Below are 18,484 nucleotides of genomic sequence, written 5' to 3'. Positions count from 1 at the left end.
CATTAGCAAGCCTGGCTGTTGGGGTTACTGTAGTATCTTCTCATGGAATTCAACAAAGGAATTTCTAAAGAAATTTCCCTGAAATTAGGGAGAAAATAAGCAAAATTTCCCTTCTCAGCAAACTCAAAGGAAAAGTAAGCAAAGACAGCATCTTAGGGTGGGGTTCTTTGTTTATGTTAAATTTTGATTAACCAGGAAAGATGATTCAGCAGGGAAAGCCACACCTTTTCTTGGGACTTTCACATTTGTGGCCAACCATTTCTCAATGTCCACAGACTAGTTCTTCTATGTAGGCTTCACTGAAATCAATGGGCTGAAGGTAAAATAATTTCAAGATCAGTGATTTAATTTTTCACTTGTCTCAGCTCTGACCTCACCATGAGGACATGAATTACATATTTCATACAATGCCAAAATTGGAAATACATGACTAAAATACTGTGCAGCAGTTATAAATGACAGAAGGAAGCAGTCCTTCCACACACACAAAACTGAATTGGGAAACTTACTGCCATAGCAAGTTACAGAAGTCAAAAGCATAAATGTATTCAAAAAAGACAGACAATTCTATCACAGACCATTAAGCATGATGGTCCAGAAGCAACTTTCAGCTCAGGAATTCCACAAACTACTAGCTGAATTTGTATTAACAGGAAGACTCACTCTATGCTTAGCACATTTCTTACATTTTCTTCCTAAGCATCTACAATCTGACATTGTCAGAGAGGTCAATGGTTGAATACAGCTATTCTTAAGTTCTTAAGGTCATTTTATTTTGCAGTATTCAACAGCTATCTGCTATAATAGACTAAAGAACAAGGATCCATTTACTATCTCCATTTAATATAAAAGAATGTCTTATTCTTCTGCCTCCTGAAAGCTGCATGCAGATAATCTCTTACCCGTCAAGCCTGGTGTAGACTTTTTCATAACCCTGACACATAATCATGGCACAATGCAAACAAATTTAAACAAAATTTTGGTCCTGACCATCAGCTGTGAATAAGCTATCTAATCCACATGCTTCTAATATGGTTTTTAATTTCTACTACTATAATTTGTAGTGCTTTACAGCATAGATAAAGAATATTCAAATCAACAAGTTCCTCAAAGAAATCACAATAAGAAGAGAAAGCCCATGCAGTTTTGGTACTGTAAGCACATTACATATAGTCAAGCGATTTCAATCTGAAGAAAATTAAATATGTGCATGTTTGCTCTTGAAAGTGTATGCATACGTTATGGCAGAGAAACAACACAAAACATATATACTTATGTATTACCTAGGCTTCAGGAAAGCAGAAATTATATACTGCCTGAGGGTTAAGGCACTTCCTAAGACGGTTATATTGTCCAAAGCTGAGCCAAACTCAGCTTTGAGCATTATGTCATTAGCACTTTTCAAATTGTTATGATATGAATATATAATCAATTTTAGAGAGTATATAAACAAATTCATTGGTCACAGTTTTTTACAACGCAAGTAAGATTTTTGTACTATTGCCCCATTTAATCATAACATAATTCAGGCTGTTGTCAGTAACATACTCCCTTCACAGGCAACTTTGTAGCAGCCAGCAAAGGCTTTCTGTTAATAGAGAGCAGAAAGCCAGATCCACACTATCCTGACAGGAAGGGAGGTCCGAAAATGTTCTTTATGTGGCAGAGAGTCCAGTGTTTCTTCCTAAAAACATCTGCCTCCTACGGGTAAAAAGACCTAGACTCCAGAAAACATCACAAGTGCAATGGTGCCTATAGTTCCTGTCCACAACCTACAGCTCAACAGTGACCAAACCCCTTAAACCCAAGGCCCCAAATTGCTTCATTCCATCACCACCTACCTCCACGTCCAAGTGGTATCAAGTAAAACATCTGATTAACATAAACGTATGCTAGTTCCCACTGAAATCAGTTAGGTTTATATGATCAACATTAGGCAAGTAAATGAAGTGCTTTCACACATCAGGTCATAGTATCTTATGAGACCCACATGTAGAGTTCATTTAGGTAAACCGGATGTAACAACAGGGGAGGGAAAAAAAAACCACATACACTAAGCAAGACCCAACAAACAATAAAAAGCATTCTCCTCCAAAGCATTGGTAGATTGGGGAAGGAATACCTTAAATAAAACTGCTTTTTAGTATTTGAGTTGTACCTTAATTTCTATTGTTGTTTGAAGTCCGTACATTGCTATGTACGGGGATGCTGACACCAAATACTACCCTTCCAAACATTATATATGCTGTGGGTACACAAAAATAGACAAGTAATACTTTATAGCTCAACAGAAGGAGGTATAAGCATCCCCTTATTAGATGTGCCTAAAAAATGGTACTTAACAACATTTACCTGTGAGCATACTAGTGTCAGCAAGCTCAGCACTAGTGATGGGTACATTGGGACCATCCTCTTCATATGCTTTCAAAATGTACTTCTCAATTACACCTATGACCCCAGCAGGTTTGTCCCAGGTGACCTCAATGCTGTAACCATTTATGCTGTGAACTCTTGAGGGAGTTGGCACATTTTGTGGAACTGTAGAAGGATAAAATAGAAAATAGAGAAAATGGCAGTTCTAAGGAGACTATTGCCCCTATTCTTCACTTTTAATGGCTGCAGTAAATCAGACTCAACCATTAGCATAAATACAATTTATTAGAGTTGTAACTTTTCGGCATTGATTTAATATGACTGCACATCTTGAGCTATTCAGTTTAAGCTATATTTCAAAACCATCAAAACTCCATCTACATAACATTCCTCCTTGTCTTGTTGCAATTTTCCAAAAACATTTAATGTATCAAACATATTTAAGCATCACTCACAAAGAGAGGAGGTGGATTGTATGTAGGTAACAAGTTCAGGCATTATAATCACACGACTGAATGAAGCAAGACAGTATTGCAACAGAGAAGGGTTTGATATTTGTCTGTTGGATATTTAAGCCACAGAATGTCATAACTATGAAACATTTCTAAATATGTTCACTCTCATTTACAAAAGTACTTCAAAAAGTTTAAGCTCTTCCATTTATTTTCGTATCTTCACAATGCCATACAACTGTCTCAAGGCAAAGTAGAGATTTGTGAGGCCTTTTTGCGAAATCCTTTGCTTCTGATCATTCCATATTATAAAAAGAAAAAAAAAAAGGGGGGGGGGGGGGGGGCGCGGCGGTGGAGAGTGAAGGAAAATTAAGATGTTTAAAAGAAATGGAAAGGCAAGCTCATATATGCATACAGTTGCTAATAAAAAGAAAAATCATCCCATTTCCCATAACCTTTAACTATTTATTAGATATTACCATACCAAGTAAAGGTCTGGCCAGTAACAACTTCATCACAGATGACTGCACAAGGGATGCAGAGGAAAGGCCCAAGGAACACTATGGCAGGATGATGGATGATGAGTTTGCTGTAAATGCATATGGACTCCCTGGGCCTGTTGATGATCATTCGCTTTTCTCACCATCAAACAACCTCTTTTTTTTGTAGTTTTATTGTTTAGTTTCATTAAATATGAATGCAGCCTTGGTTTTTATAAGAAGGGTACCAGAACGGAAAGTATAAAAATACCTGGAATTTGTGATTCTTGTGTAAAGACTGTGATACTCTAGGAAAGCTTCAGTTACTACAGTAATATATTGATTTTATTAGTTCTGAAGTGTATCACAGGGCAAGGTAGGTACTGTATAGCAGATGGTCTTCTCATAGGGGACATAACAAAACCAACTCAAAAATAATTAAATAGCGCAATTATTCTCCAACCCCGGGGAACACGTAGCTGCTCAATGCTGTGGTCAGCTTGCAAACATAAATTTATGGTAAACCTTACAGTTGTCAGACAGTTGATATGAAAATATGCGTGTATTTTCTCTCTTCTGGGTGGTATGGAAAATAATGACAGTAAGTTTTATAGGAAGGTATTCGCAAGTCCAATATTTATGCAGGTATCGTATAATTTTTTAACATCATACATTGAATGTCTTGCATCAAAACAATTCTCTGCATTGATGGAATGCCATTAGGCTTCAATTTACAGAAGAGGGAAAGTTGGTTAGATAAATCATGCAGAACTGTAAATCTTCAAAAATTTCTGGCTCAATAAATTTTGCAAAAACACTGAACAGAAAAGGTCCTTTAAATTTTCTTCATAAAATAGATGAAAAATTTGATCTTTAAGGCTCAGCAGGTATTGTGTTCCTACTTTGAATCCTTCTCCAAAAGCCACACGCTGCTCTTCTAGTAAATATTGCCACATTTTCAGACACATTCTATGGGCTATTTGTTAAAAGAATCCTCATTCAGCAGCGCTGAACAGCATACCCATGTGCAGGTACTGTAAAGAAGAACTTTCACAAGACCCTCTTCTCCCTAACAATTACACGGCCTTTTATCTTCCACAGCTTGTGCCTGCTATCCCGGTATCTCCTTTCCCTACACTTGATTTTGTATCACTAAGTTATACATCGGAAAATCCAGATCTAGTTACTCCGGTAGACTCCTGTAACATGAGGTATGTATAAACATACCTAAATGCATGGCTGTTCTTACTCAATTAATGCAGTTTAATCCTTTCATATTCTTTGCTCACACATAACTACATAACCTAGTATATATTGGGAAAATACCTTGAATTATGTGTGGAAAATACTTGCCTGAATACTTACAGCTGAAGATAGTAATTTGGTGCCAATTAAAAGCATTAAGCAGTTTTGCTCCTTCAGAAACACTATGCAACTTGCACTACTCAGAATTGTTGTGGGATTTTCTCCAACCTGACGTTAGATAGCTAATGAAAAATGGGAATAAGTAAGTGTTAAAATTATATTTACCTGATTCTCTTGTACGAACACGGGTCCATACACTAGATACTGATCCTCCTTCATTTGAGGCAACCACCCTATAAAGGTAGTCTTCAAAGAACATAGAGAAGAATAGAGGAGAAAAAACGAAAGGAAAAAAAAAAAAAAAAACCACCACTGAACATGGTAATACATTAATACAGAACAAAATAAAAATGATGCATTTCATTTAAGGAACCAATGTGTTACCTGTAAATGGTTGTAGACCACTCTCATAAACACTCTGCTCTTTTCCTCGGTATACTAGGATGGAGTCATTTCCCCTGCAGTTAACAGCACTGTCAGTTGATAGGCATCCGTCCAGATTGACTCTGACAGCACTGCTGGACACAGATGCCAAGTTAACGACAGCACCTCGTGTAAATTTAACATCCTTCATGCAACCACCGAAACCTAGCAAACAGTAAGGGATTAGTATCACATAAAGAGCTTCAGTCATTAATTAAGAATCGCTTTTGTACCTTTCAATTCTATATTTTCAGCTTTAAAGACTGTAATGTGAATATGTTAACTTCCAGCATGACACTTGGTCCCTCCTTTCAAGATACTAAACTGGCAAAAATCCCTGGTATTCTAGTGTTGAGTTCTTACCTTACTGAACTACACTTTCATTGTTATCAATTCCATCCCATGAGGAAATAGCTTTCTGTTTTCTGTCTTCTCTCTTTAAATTTATTACCATAAAAGTGATTCTGAATTTCAAAATCAGCTTTCTGCTGTTTGCTAATATTTTGTTAATACACACTCTTCCTCAAACTTGAGAAGAACATATAGATTAAATATATAATTAACTTCAGGAGATCATGGAGGTATATCAGTTTATCCTAATAGGGATATAACTGGTATGCTGTTTACAAACATACTCTAGAAACATAACCCCAAAGTGTTCATTTATGAGAAAAAAAAATTAAGTTACCTCATTTTATATTTATTTCTATATACACGTATATATATCTCTCTCTCTGTGGGTAATATTTCTATCACCATTACAAATATGTTAAATTACTGCAAGTAACTAAAAACACGACTACAAAATTTCAGGATGCAGTTCAAATTTCTATATGCTTCTATGACTTAATTTACAAAGAAATTAATAAATTGATACAAAATAGTTCTCAGAGCTGTATAGTATAGTGATTGGTGTTTAACATAAAACCCAAGTAAACAGTAACCAAAGTGACAACTTCAGTTCATTGAATAATTAACTTTGTAAATTAAAGATCAGCCTCTCACAGATCAGTGCTCTTTTTTAGCTTTACAAAAACATCGTATTTATATCTTTTGTACTTTCATTGCCTTTATTACTGCAAGCTGGCAGGTCAAAGTAATATTTATACTTACCCACCTGACATGAGAATCTAATATCCATACATAGTTCATGCAAAAAGAAAGGGGCACTGAAAGTGGACACCCATTTTGAATCATCCTCTATAAGACCTTCTCTCCCCACAATGCTAGGAATTTAGACAAACTGCTCCTTAAAATGAATACATCCTAATTTAAGCTCAGCTCCTAGTCCATAGCAATATGCTCAGTTTCTTAGGCAGTTTGTGGCAGGGGAAAGAACTAGTCCCAGTCTGCACGGGCATCTTAATCATTAGACAAAATGAACAGTTGTTTAATTTGTGATGAGATACATACTGTACAACCTATTTTAATACATTATTTTTAGTATCTTTTTAGCTGCATTTATCACTATTTGAAGATTTCTGACTGATGTCAGCCAGATGATCTCGTTTACTCTCAGGAAGCTGCAGAATAAGTAATGACAGTACAAATTCTCACAAATGTTCCTGCCAGCTCCCCTCCACCTTGACCTCTCAGGAGGGCATGTGATAGGTCATGCAAAGGCCTACAGACTCTAGCTGAAAATTCTTAAAATACAGTTGTAACTGACATGGAGGTGGGGTGGGAGGAGAAGGATATTTATCCTTTATTTTCTGTGAGAAAAACAATATTCCTTTATTCACAATTAACTACCAAGCAGCCATTCATTAGAAAACCTTTTGTAAATATTTTTTAAACTAGGAAGGTCTCCATATCCTATTATACCATTACATCATTATAGTTCTAAATAAAAGTATGTTTCAAAGCTGTAATGCCTAATCTTGCTCATCTAAATTTACATTTAGGAACACAGAAGAATGTTTTTATCTTCAGACGCTCTGCATATAAATTCACAGCCGCCATCTTATTTTGCAGCATGCTGAGGAGGCTTGGTGAAAAAAGTAATATTTATTGATGTGCCTCAATATGCACTTCAGACATTCACTTTAGATGTTATTTTGCCCTAGATTCTTTGTTCAGAGATCTCGTTGCTGCAGGAGTTGCGAATGCATCCACTCACGAGGCTGTAACATCTGCTACAAGGCAACACTGACAGGGTATGACTGGCTAACTCTTTTGGGCCATAAATATTATGCATACAGAACCTGGAGGAAAATTATAATATATGTGATACCTACAGCTGAAAGAATACTTAAAACACTATTTTGGAGCTATCTGTGAATGCCAGTGCATGGATTTGATTCAAACTATGCTATAGCTGTGAAACCACAAGGCTTCAATGGCTTTCCGCAGAGCTTACTTGAATGCACACATTCAAAGCCACTTACTAGATCCCCCACTAATCATTTACTGACTGCTACTTATTTGCCCACAGTATCTGAAAACTCACCATGACTGATAAATAGAATCATATAATGCTTTGGGTTGGAAGGGACCCTTAGAGGTCATCCAGCCCAACCCCCCTGCACTGAGCAGGGACAGCTTTAACCATATCAGGTTGCTCAGAGCCCCATCCAACCTCACCTTGAATGTTTCCAGGGATGGGGCCTCCACTACCTCTCTGGGCAACCCGTTCCAGTGCTTGACCGTAAAAAATTTCTTTCTTACCAAATAGCTTCATAAGTAATGAAAAACCACACCCAAACTGTAAACAGAGCAAGTTTAGTAGACACTTTTTGACTACATTTCATATAGTAGACCCTTTTGTGGAGACCATTATTACCAGCCTGTAATTAATGCTTCTATCTTTTCCCTAGAAATTTGACCTGTTCCAGAGCAGAAGGGTCACAGTGACAGCTAAAAACATGACTGTCTCCCCTCCTCCTGATAACATGAAAGATACCATGGTAACATAGCCAAAATCCAAATTCAGGGTTTTATATTCACTTAATGTTTTAGACCAGAATCAGTATCACCTAAAAGAGGACTAACAAACTCCCAACAATTCTTCCATGTGGCAGCATCCAGCCTCATTACAGTGATTTAAGCTATGTTTACTGTCTTCCACTGGTTTTGTATTCCAGATCTGCAAGTGATTCAAGTTGATCAAGCAAAACAAGCTTAACTGAACTAGCTTTCTCTAATGAAGATTTGAGATCATCTGGTTGGGCATCTCAGATTACCATTTGCTACTCTCCAGTTCCTCTCCTATGAGTTAGATTGCTTCAGATATCACTGGGTTGGAAGAATTTTTATAGCATTGCAAAAGGATCGGGACTGAGTAAAGCTAGATGGGTAGGGATAACCAGTAGTTAAAGCAACAATGGGTAGGAGGAAAAATTCATGTTACATATTCATGAATTTACCAGCAATAGAATGTCCACCTTGTGCATGACACCAATTTTTGAAAAACATATGTTCTTCTTGGTGTCATCTTACCTTGTTCTAACCCCACTTCTTTATAAAAATTCTGAATCTCAGGTGGGATTCCTCCTATGTACACTGGCGAGTTTACTCTCAGCTGCTGAACACCAGGTTCAAGCGTCTGCTCTCTCAGTTCATTCATACTTGCTGATAGTACAGAGCCCTCCTTGTTCACTGTGACTTTGTTCCATTTTCCATCACAATAAGACAGTCCTAACCAGAGATCCACTTGTGTAAAGACAATGCCAGTTTTTAAAAAGATGTTTAATATTCCACTTTTCAGTTCAATCTATATATTTCAAAACAGAAAAAAGATTTTGAAAGAGACATCACACACACAGCAACAACAGACAGTTATTTTTAAAAAATAACCAAGGGAGTCAAAGAACAAGACCAATGAATAAGACATTTTTACCTTTAGGATAGCAGAAATTACAACAAAATTGTTTACACAAAACATGCTAAATACAATGTATCAGTTAATTCAGAATGTAGGAAAATATACTCTGATTTTTTGATGACTGACTTTGGCACTAATGCAAGTAAAAAAAAAAAAGACAATGAACCAGGACTGTTTTGCTTTTTTTTGAGGATGAGAAAACAGTATTTTATCTATCAATTCATTTTTTAGAAGAATGTAACAAGATAATAAGGAAATGAAATGTCACACCTGATTAAGGTCTTTTTAATTGGCTGGTGAACTCAATTTCAAATTTTTCCAGCATATCTTGATTCTGTACTTCATCGTTATTCTCCTAAATCTTGTAAGAAAATAATTGTTTTTGTCTGTGCTTTTTGAGATTAATGTGCCAATTCTCTAATAGAAATACTTTTTACTTAAATTTTCACTGCAGAAGTTTCCAAATGCTTTACTGCAAGACCCTTTATCCTAACTGAATGGAACACAAATGGGCTGAGACTGTAAGCTGGCAGGTATAGAGCACTAAACACCTAGGTGATGAACTTGTGGTTGAAAAATATGGACACGTTCACAAAAAGGCATTACTGTTTCCATGCCAAAATCTTAAGTGAAATAAATACTACAGATTAATATAAATCCTTATCACCAGTATTGACAAACTGACGTATTTAGGTTAGCGATAATTTTAATATTGCAGTATTTGTAATTGGATCGTATTTCCTCAGCAGAGACCCCAACTGAAGAAAGAACTCAGTACTTGAGATGTTATGGGAAATACAGGTCCTGTCCCAGAGTGCACAGACTGCTTGCTCATGAGACAGACGGATTTTGTTTATTTGTTTGTTTGGGACCACAACTTTTCCTATTTTCATGAGTTCATAGCCCTTCATAGCTAAGGACTCTATAATACAAATGAAGGACAGACCATGGCATCAATGCTGATGAGTATAGCTTGAAAAAGCAGTCTACTGGGCAAGTCACCATTTTTCTTCACTGATGAGAATCAATACAGAGCACACTGTGCTGGTGCAAAGAAAGCATTTCAGCTGCATGACTACAGTAGTATGCCAGCAAGTCTGCCAGACCTGGAAGCTGGAGAGAGGACATGATTGACATAGCATCACTACTCAGTACCTCCCTCTTCCAATTTACTCATCTTGGCATAGTCTTAAAGCAAGCAGAGAATGATTCCTGTGCTTTTTGTGATGACTTCGACTGACATTTAGAATGCCCAAGTGAGCTAAAGATAGAGGGCCACTGTTCACTTTGAACTGTTCCGCATGGTGAAGATTATTTAAAAAAAAAAAAAAAAAGGGTCAAAGTCCTGCATACGTCTAAGATTGGCAGTGCTTAGGCTTTCGTTGCTGTTGAAGTGGTCAGCATCAAAATCAGTAATGCAAACTCTATCAGCAGTCACGGTATCTTCTTTCAATCACAAACACATGAGGAAACACATGCCAGAGTGAGAGCTAGTGATTCATACTAGTTTATCTGGTCACATTTTGCTCATAATTATTGTGCCTGCATCCAAAGAGAATCAGATTGACCTCTCTAGCTTGAGTTAATTCTCAGGGCATGGAAGTCATGGAAGAAGTGACCTTTACACAGAGCACCTTTCTAGGACATAATTTTGTCTTGGGCAGAAGACAAGACAGAGTCTTTGGCCATTTGGTAGCAGGCCAGCCATGTGTCTAGTTTAGTCATTCCAACATTATAAAGCTAATAAGAGAGCTGTGACCTATGCAAAGGGAAGGGTCAGGGAATACCATCTTACATTGGCACTCAGGATAAGTGGTATAGCTTCTAATCTGTTTTGCAGTACAAGTATCTCCTGACCAAAACTCCCAACAAAGACATCATAGCTCATGCGCAACATGCTACACACCTCATTTTCACTTTCTATTAACCTTTTTTTTGTGAGCTCAAGTGTACAGAAAAACCTTCTGTCATCATTATGCATGTGTAGAACACAAAGCTGCAAGGGTTGGAAAAGCATGCGTATACTCATCCTCTCTAAAACTCCTCATCTTAAGGCTATGGAGATGTTGAGGTCAAGAGTAAAGTGAGATTAAAAAAAATTTACTTGACTTAGGACAAATGCTAAGAAAACTATCTAATCACAGTTTTCAGCGCTAAAAATAATATAAATATGACTGCCAAAAATCTGGAAGTATGAGTAGAGAAGGAAAGTGTTTTAACTACTTTATGCTTTTGACTGCACTTTAAATTTAGTAAGTCCCCTTTTTCCTTTATAGTCAGAAGCTGTTTTCTCATATTTTTCTTTCACAGAGCAATAGAAAGGAAACAAGGATCACGTACCACAAGAATCTCCAGAAGAACCCAAACCCTATGTTGTCCCTGTGAATACCATTAATTTAAATAGTGCCCCTGTACAGTGAATTACATACAGGTCTTTTTAGGGTGGGAAAGTACTGTATGTATAGCGTCTTACACTATTAGCTCATGATCTTGGTCATTACTTGAGGGCAAAACTAAAGTAATAACATGTAATTAGCAAGACTTGTTATTGGAAGTCGTTATAATTTTTGAACTAAGGCTGCTTGGAAAAGAGGAAGCTATCAGATCTAGTAGAATTCAAAATCCAGGAAAAAATTATCTGCTGGAAAAGTCAGTAATATAAAAAGTAAATATAGAGTAAGTTATAGTTGACCTGAAAAGGCGAAAAATATATTTATATGTTTTAGGTCAGAAGTTTAAAAGAAAAGGCACATTAGATATAATGCCATGCAATAAAACAGGCTGTGACATGACAGCCATTAGCAAACCAGCTGCATTATAATAAATAAATAAATAAATGAAAGTCAATAAACATGCAGAAATGGCAGATTAGGTCATAAAGAGTAACAATACCCTCAAAAATCTCTAAATGTAAATGATTGCTTCTTGGACCAACTAAAAAGATATATTACTTTCAATGTAATAGCTACTAGTTGGTGCAAGTAGTAACTATGTTCACCCACCAAGCAATGGTGACCACAGTCTAATTACATTCCAAATCCTTGGGGGAACAAAAATATGAAAATCCAGAGCCATGTAAGTAATAAAAACATTTGAAAAGCTGCAACAAACACACTCAACCTTAAACAAAATCCTGGAAGAGATGGAAGCACAAGTACTTCCAAGCATAAAACAGTCTTATTTAACAGACACCAAAAAGAAAGTTCATAGGCATTATCTCACAAATTTGCCTAATACAGGATTTGTGCAGCTTCCTCTACAGTGTTAGGAAAACAGTGATAGTGATAAGATGGGATTAAGCTGGACCACTAATTTCTGTCTATATGACAACCCTTATGTTTCAAACCAAAATGACAAAATCTTATTGATTATAAAAAATACATACACCTTAAAGAGCAAGCTTTATTAGGATACTGGGCAACTTCCATCAGGAACTTTTTGATTTACAATTTAATTGATTTCATTCTAATATGAGAACTGGGAAATTGGGTAACTATAATTTCCCAGGAATGAACCAAAAGCTTTTAATACACATCATCTATTCTATTTTCTAATCACTTCTAATCCAACAAAGAGAATAATTTTGCTTTTTGTATATTGATATCTTTCTTTTTTATTATATAAATAACACAGGTAATTTATTCTGAGCATTTGCTGGAGTCTTTTTGTTCCCCTTACACTTTGCTGTGCACAGCATTTCAAAATAAGTGAAACAAAGAAGTAACTTATGGTTTGAAATTTCTTTAAACACTGGACATATCTTAGTAGACAAAACTCAGAGGTCATATCTGAATATAGTTATTTGTATGTCTGAACTTACTGCAAGATAATCTGGGCCATCTTTATTGTAAACAAACAAAAGCAATCCATTCAGTTGATCTGTTCTAAATTTGAATGAGATCTCAAATTCCAGTCCACCACTGAAAACACCTGAATGCAGTTCCAGGAATCCTTGAAAGAAAGTGAATTCATGTGTAAGTTAAATCAAATACATAAATACATAGGTTAAGAAACCAAAAGCAAAACTCCAGGTGCTACTTTCTACTTTGACATGAGGAACTCGGAGGTTTCAGGATTAAGATTTACAACTTTATCACTCAGCTTTGTAAAGGACAGTTATCCATAATGTACTGCAACAAACCAAACTCGTGCAATGTCCTAAATTTTGCTACCTGGCATTTTTTTGATGCTTTATAGGCATCTGTGTCTCTCAAAAGTGAAACTTCACCTTTTACATGCATATCAAATCTGCATAGTTACAGCAGCAGCACCTGCCTGTGAATGCAATTCCTCTTCTGTGCAGCAGTCTTTTGTAAACCCAGAAGCCAAATTTTAAACCATTCAAAAATAATCCTATATAACTAAAACTGCTTTGAAAAGCAGATCACTGCAATACTTCTGATACGATCACCTTTTATATCTCAAGAACATACTTGGATAGAGCAATAGCACAGCAAACTACCTTTGCCAAGAAAATGTGCTCCTTCTGAGAGGACAACAGGACAACCTTCCCAAATATGATAGACATTCTTTTGCTCTTCAGCATCCTGCCAGTTCAAAGATTCCCAGTTTTCATAGGGAGTATGCACTTTTTTCAAAAATATGTCACTGAGACACCCCACAAATCCTTTCTGGACTACCATCTTCATCCCTGCAAAAAAGGAAAATAATTTTTAAGCCAATCACATGCAACTAAACACAGGGATTAATTTGTTTTATACATGCTCACCCTATCATATATTTCCATATGTGCATTGATAACCAGCCATCAATCACTCCATAAAGCTGGTCTCCAAGCTAAATCCAGATTTCTGAATGGGTCTAGTCACTAAAAGACAGGAGCTACTGCTACGTAGCTGGAAAATATTAAACTTTTCAAGATTTTGCATAAGGTACTTCAAAATCAACAGCATAAATCTACGCCATGAAGATTCCAAGGAAAGTTTTCAGGTTTACCCTCTTTAAAGAAAAGAATAATTGTGCAGAAAGGCATGCATCTGGTGAATCGGAAGAAACAGTGTTGCAAAAGCTAAGGCAGAGGAATACATGATTAGAAGCTTCATCAGGAAGTTTTTCTTTCCTTGTTTTGGTAAAAAAAAAAAAGTGATTAATGGCTGCTATCTCTTTTTCTTTACTGGGGACAAAAATATAAAGCAGGTTTTATAGATGGTGTTCTCTCAGATAGTATTTACAGTTAATCTCATTTTGATTATTTAACTGAGGTTTTTGAGGGGGGCATCCTGGATTACTTTATGAACTAAAGTTTTAGAAGAACATGTGCACATATTTCCGGTTTTAGTAAAGTGACATGAAGTTGTACTCCAGTGTACCTCACATCAAGTCATCAACTAGATTTCAAGTCTTTATCAGTGGTGGGAACACAAACTTAATACAAACAATTTGGCTTTCAGGTTAATATGAAAACAACAAAAGCCTGGTTATGAATTCACTGAGAACAGCTGATTGTATACCAGTTTTTTATGCAGTCACCTCTGTTATCTGCTGGTATACATACACTTAGTATATATATCAAGTTTCTATATGAAGACATATGTTTATTGAATGTTGTGGAAGTCAGCTACAATCCAGCTCCACATAAATATATCTGTAGAATACAGATATATTCATACACCACTTAGTTCAAAGCAACAATCCCTGAAGGATCCCAACTCACACCAAAAAAGGCCAGCAAGTTGTGTCCCTGCATCCAGGTGGGATGCATAACCCTGTGCTTAAGCTAATAAAAACAATTAGTATGTGTACTTTGGAAAAGAATTTGGGAATCTGGAATGTAAAAAATACCCATAAGTTTCACATGCATACCAGTTCTGTGCATAAAATTCATTAAAATGTACACAGACCTCATACACTGCTTTACTGCTGCTGAAATCAGCTACATAGATATTTCAATCTATCCTGAAAGATAAAATTGGAGAAACTGTACAGACCTATTTTTTTTATTAAAACAATTACGTAAATTATGCAAATTAAGTACTGTCCTCATGTTTCTGACACAATGTCAATACAGCCTACAGCACTGCAAAGGTAGTTAACTCAGTGCCACTGTATAGGATTTGTCATATTATACAGCCCACAGTCATACTCACCTACATCCTTTCTTACAATAGTATAACCCTGTGGAAGTCCTCCAACAAAAACCCCCATGTTCTCTCCAATAATGGTACTGCCACTAGTTGCTAAGGAAGAACCTGAACAAAATAGGTCATTATTCTTGTGTTCAATGCTTTCAACAGATTTTCAACTCAATAACAGAATATTGACATTTGAGAAAAGAGGCTAATGTAACACCATATCTTTATACCTGCCCATACGTAATATCCTGAAAATATTTACAACTCTATTTTACAAAAGAATATTAATACAATCACAGAGTCACAAGCACAAAAAGACAAACTCCTCACACTTACTATTAAATTACCAAAGATTCGCAATGGATATCTCAGGTGCACGGACAAAACAGTAGTGATTTTGTCAGAAAATCAAGTGAATTTTTTGCTGTATAGATGAAGACAGGCAGTAGAAAAGTAAGCAAGTGAGCAACACCCTGACTAATACCAAAATAATAAAGCAAAATAGAACTGGATTGATTACCTGTGTACTGCCCATCCACTGTGATGTTTCCCAGTGCTTGAATTCTTGTAGCAATTATTTGGTGCCAACTGTTATCATTGTACTCTTTTCCACCATCATTAGTTGGAGTGACTGCTACCGCAGATCCCTTTTTATTAACAGAAGAGTCTGATTTAGAATATTATGAAGGTAAGATTTAGAATGATACCTTACTTTTTATACCACTCTGTGGTATATAACATCTAAAAATAAAGGCAAAAGTCCTCTGTTTAACTTCTTTCGGAATACTGAATGATGTTTAGGACTGATTTCCCCACTAAATTAACCTTCTCAAATAATAAATGAGGGATCAAGGATCCAGTTCAGTTTCTATTAAAAATAGAAAACCCTGTGTAGTTCCCCTGATAAAGACGAGGATGAGGCACAAATTACTGAGGGTCACGTCACTCAGATTTTTTTTTTTTTTTTTTTTTAATGAAGTCTCTATTTAACTACTTCATGGATTGCTGTGGTTGTAAAGTTTGATGGCCTTGATTCAACATGCCATCCACAGAAAGCAACCGTGTATCAGGATTGTTGACTGCAGTGCCTGTCTACAGGAAGGGACCTGAAAAAGAGATGTATTTGTAGGACAGTATGAAGATGTGTCTTCTGTCCCTGTTAACCTGGTATCAAAAGGACTTGAATTTTTAGGTGAGAGAGTATAATACATTTAGGAAGGTAAAGATCATACCAAGAGATTCAGGGGGGGTGGCGGGGGGGAGGGTAACAGAAGGTAGTTATTGAGGATGTTTTTACCGTGCAAGGGATGCTTGTAAAAATGTTTTTAAATTTAACTAGAATTTTTAGCTGCTTTTATTGAAACAAAAAATATAATTATATGAGGGGGTGAATTTAGAGACATCCATGACAAAATGCAGCAAAATCTTTTCTGAATTGCTAAGGAAGAGGAATATAACAGATGCTGTTGCCAAAACAAATCTCAAGACTGTAAACAACCAAACAAAATTACCCCATAAATTCATATAATGATGCAATAAAAATAAAATTAATGTATTTCAAGAATTTTCCTGAGATTTATATCCAAATAGTCTTCTAACTTCCCAATAATTCCAGTTATGTTGTGTCAGGACCTTATACTGTACTTAAACCATGTGGGAACTTGAAGTTATTCTGTTGAATTCACAAAATAGAACTGTCCTATGTAGCAGGCAACTACTGAATGGAAAAACATTTCTTTGCATATGCACTACATAAGATTGAAGAATCACAACGTCTGCAGTTACTTTATGGCTTAAGACAGGCTTAAAAAAAAATTTCCAAAACATATGTAGAAGAAAAAGAAAAGGTTCCTTATAATTTGGGGGTCTAGCTTGTTACTTTGCAGTAGCAAACCAGACAGTTCCATATTTTCTTTTTTCCCCCCAGATCTTCTAGTACTCTTTCTGGCTCAGGCCTTAGAGTTATGCATATGAAGAAAACCTGTTGATAAAAGCAACCATCCATTGTGATTAATACTAAAAAGATCTTGTTAAAATTTAGTATTCTGCCTTTAGTGATGTGCATTTCTTAGAAACTGCTTGTCAGCATACAGATTTATAAACACTGTATGCATTTTACAGTACATTTTGAATTGGGGACTGTCACCATGTATGTATGTATGTATGAAAGTGTATAGGATGTGTACATACGTACATGATTACAGAAAACATTATTTCCCATTAATATTTACAGCATGTTTCCTACTCCATTCAGCCAACATCTCGGTAGTGAGGCAGTTTGTACAGCAGTCCTCTGTCCCATGATAAAAATACAAAGCTATATATCCTTACATGCTAATGTGCACTTTTTCATATACTATTTTTTATTGTCTTCTCTCCTATTTCAACATTTTAATATTTTACAAACACACATTTCATTATCGTAGTTTAATAATTAAAACCAGAACTGGTGTCATGCCCAATTAATGTGCCCTGGTAGCATGCCCATTAGTTTTTCCATTAGTGAATTCAACAATACTAATGGGATTACTAGCATGGGATGCTAATTGGGCGTGACATAAGAAACTGGCTTACTTCTTAGCATACCCTTGCTAATGATGAAATTAATGAGCATTTTATTAAATGCTGTCTCATCAAAGTGTACTTAGTTAGCGTTAAAATTGTTACAAACGATGCTGCATTCTAAAGATCAGGTGCCTGAATAAGTGGTTCTTCACATTATGTTTGGCAACAGTCTAGAGCATTAGCAGTTTTATACATCAGAAACCACATTTATTTGAAACCAATTCAATCTGGGACCACACAACCATATGTGCTAACCTGTGCTTAATTTCAGGGGGAAAAAAAAAAAAAAGAAAAGAAAAGAAAAAGATGGTGTTCAGGATTCAGCATGCATTGCATTGGAGGCCTCTGTACAACGTTTTATCCAGAACTACTCGAGCGACTCTGTGATTATGTTCAAACATTCTGTTGTGAAATGGCTTGTTATGCATTTTGGAAATCACACATAGGGAACCAAATCTGGATTAGTTTGCTGAGCCATACAGTAAGTCTTAATTTTTTAGCAGCTCTCAGTAATAACTAAGTAAATATGAATCTCTGTGGCTCTTCATGCTGATGATTACTGTCAGGAAAATACATAGAAACATCACAAATGTGGATCCTCAAAGATACTGTCTAGGTGCCAAAGTCTGAATGTAACTACACTTCTCCCAGTCAAGTTCTCTCAATAACCAAACTCCTATGACTGAGAAGATGAACAAGTACTGAAGTTTTGCCAGTGCCAAGCAGCAAGGTATAGTCAGGATTCATAGCTAAGTGTTCTCCATCTTCCTTTATTTGGGGAGTAACAGCTCACCCTCAGACTGTGCCTAGTACTTCAGCCTCTGCACAAACCACAGGCAACAAGAAAAGTGTCAAGTGTTTGTCCTTTTTTTCTGTAAAGTTTACTAAATGGATCAAATGGATCATCTAAAT

At 36.1% G+C, this 18,484-nt stretch overlaps 1 protein-coding gene across 1 annotated transcript in view; it reads right to left on the bottom strand.

The window, feature by feature from the left end:
• Nucleotides 1–18,484, bottom strand: part of USH2A (usherin) — a 398,473-nt gene that overhangs the window by 235,927 nt on the left and 144,062 nt on the right. The window contains exons 22-29 of the mRNA XM_075707636.1: nt 15,528–15,654; nt 15,023–15,124; nt 13,378–13,551; nt 12,736–12,866; nt 8,531–8,804; nt 5,054–5,257; nt 4,835–4,915; nt 2,353–2,538 (exon numbers count right to left, since the gene is read on the bottom strand). Coding sequence (XP_075563751.1) covers nt 2,353–2,538; nt 4,835–4,915; nt 5,054–5,257; nt 8,531–8,804; nt 12,736–12,866; nt 13,378–13,551; nt 15,023–15,124; nt 15,528–15,654 — 1,279 coding nt within the window. The remainder of the gene's footprint in view (nt 1–2,352; nt 2,539–4,834; nt 4,916–5,053; nt 5,258–8,530; nt 8,805–12,735; nt 12,867–13,377; nt 13,552–15,022; nt 15,125–15,527; nt 15,655–18,484) is intronic.

This window comes from Pelecanus crispus, chromosome 3 (genome assembly GCF_030463565.1).
Source record: "Pelecanus crispus isolate bPelCri1 chromosome 3, bPelCri1.pri, whole genome shotgun sequence".
NCBI classification, from domain to species: domain Eukaryota; kingdom Metazoa; phylum Chordata; class Aves; order Pelecaniformes; family Pelecanidae; genus Pelecanus; species Pelecanus crispus.
Note: the sequence above shows the minus strand (reverse complement) of the source record. Positions and strands in the feature narration are given on the sequence as shown.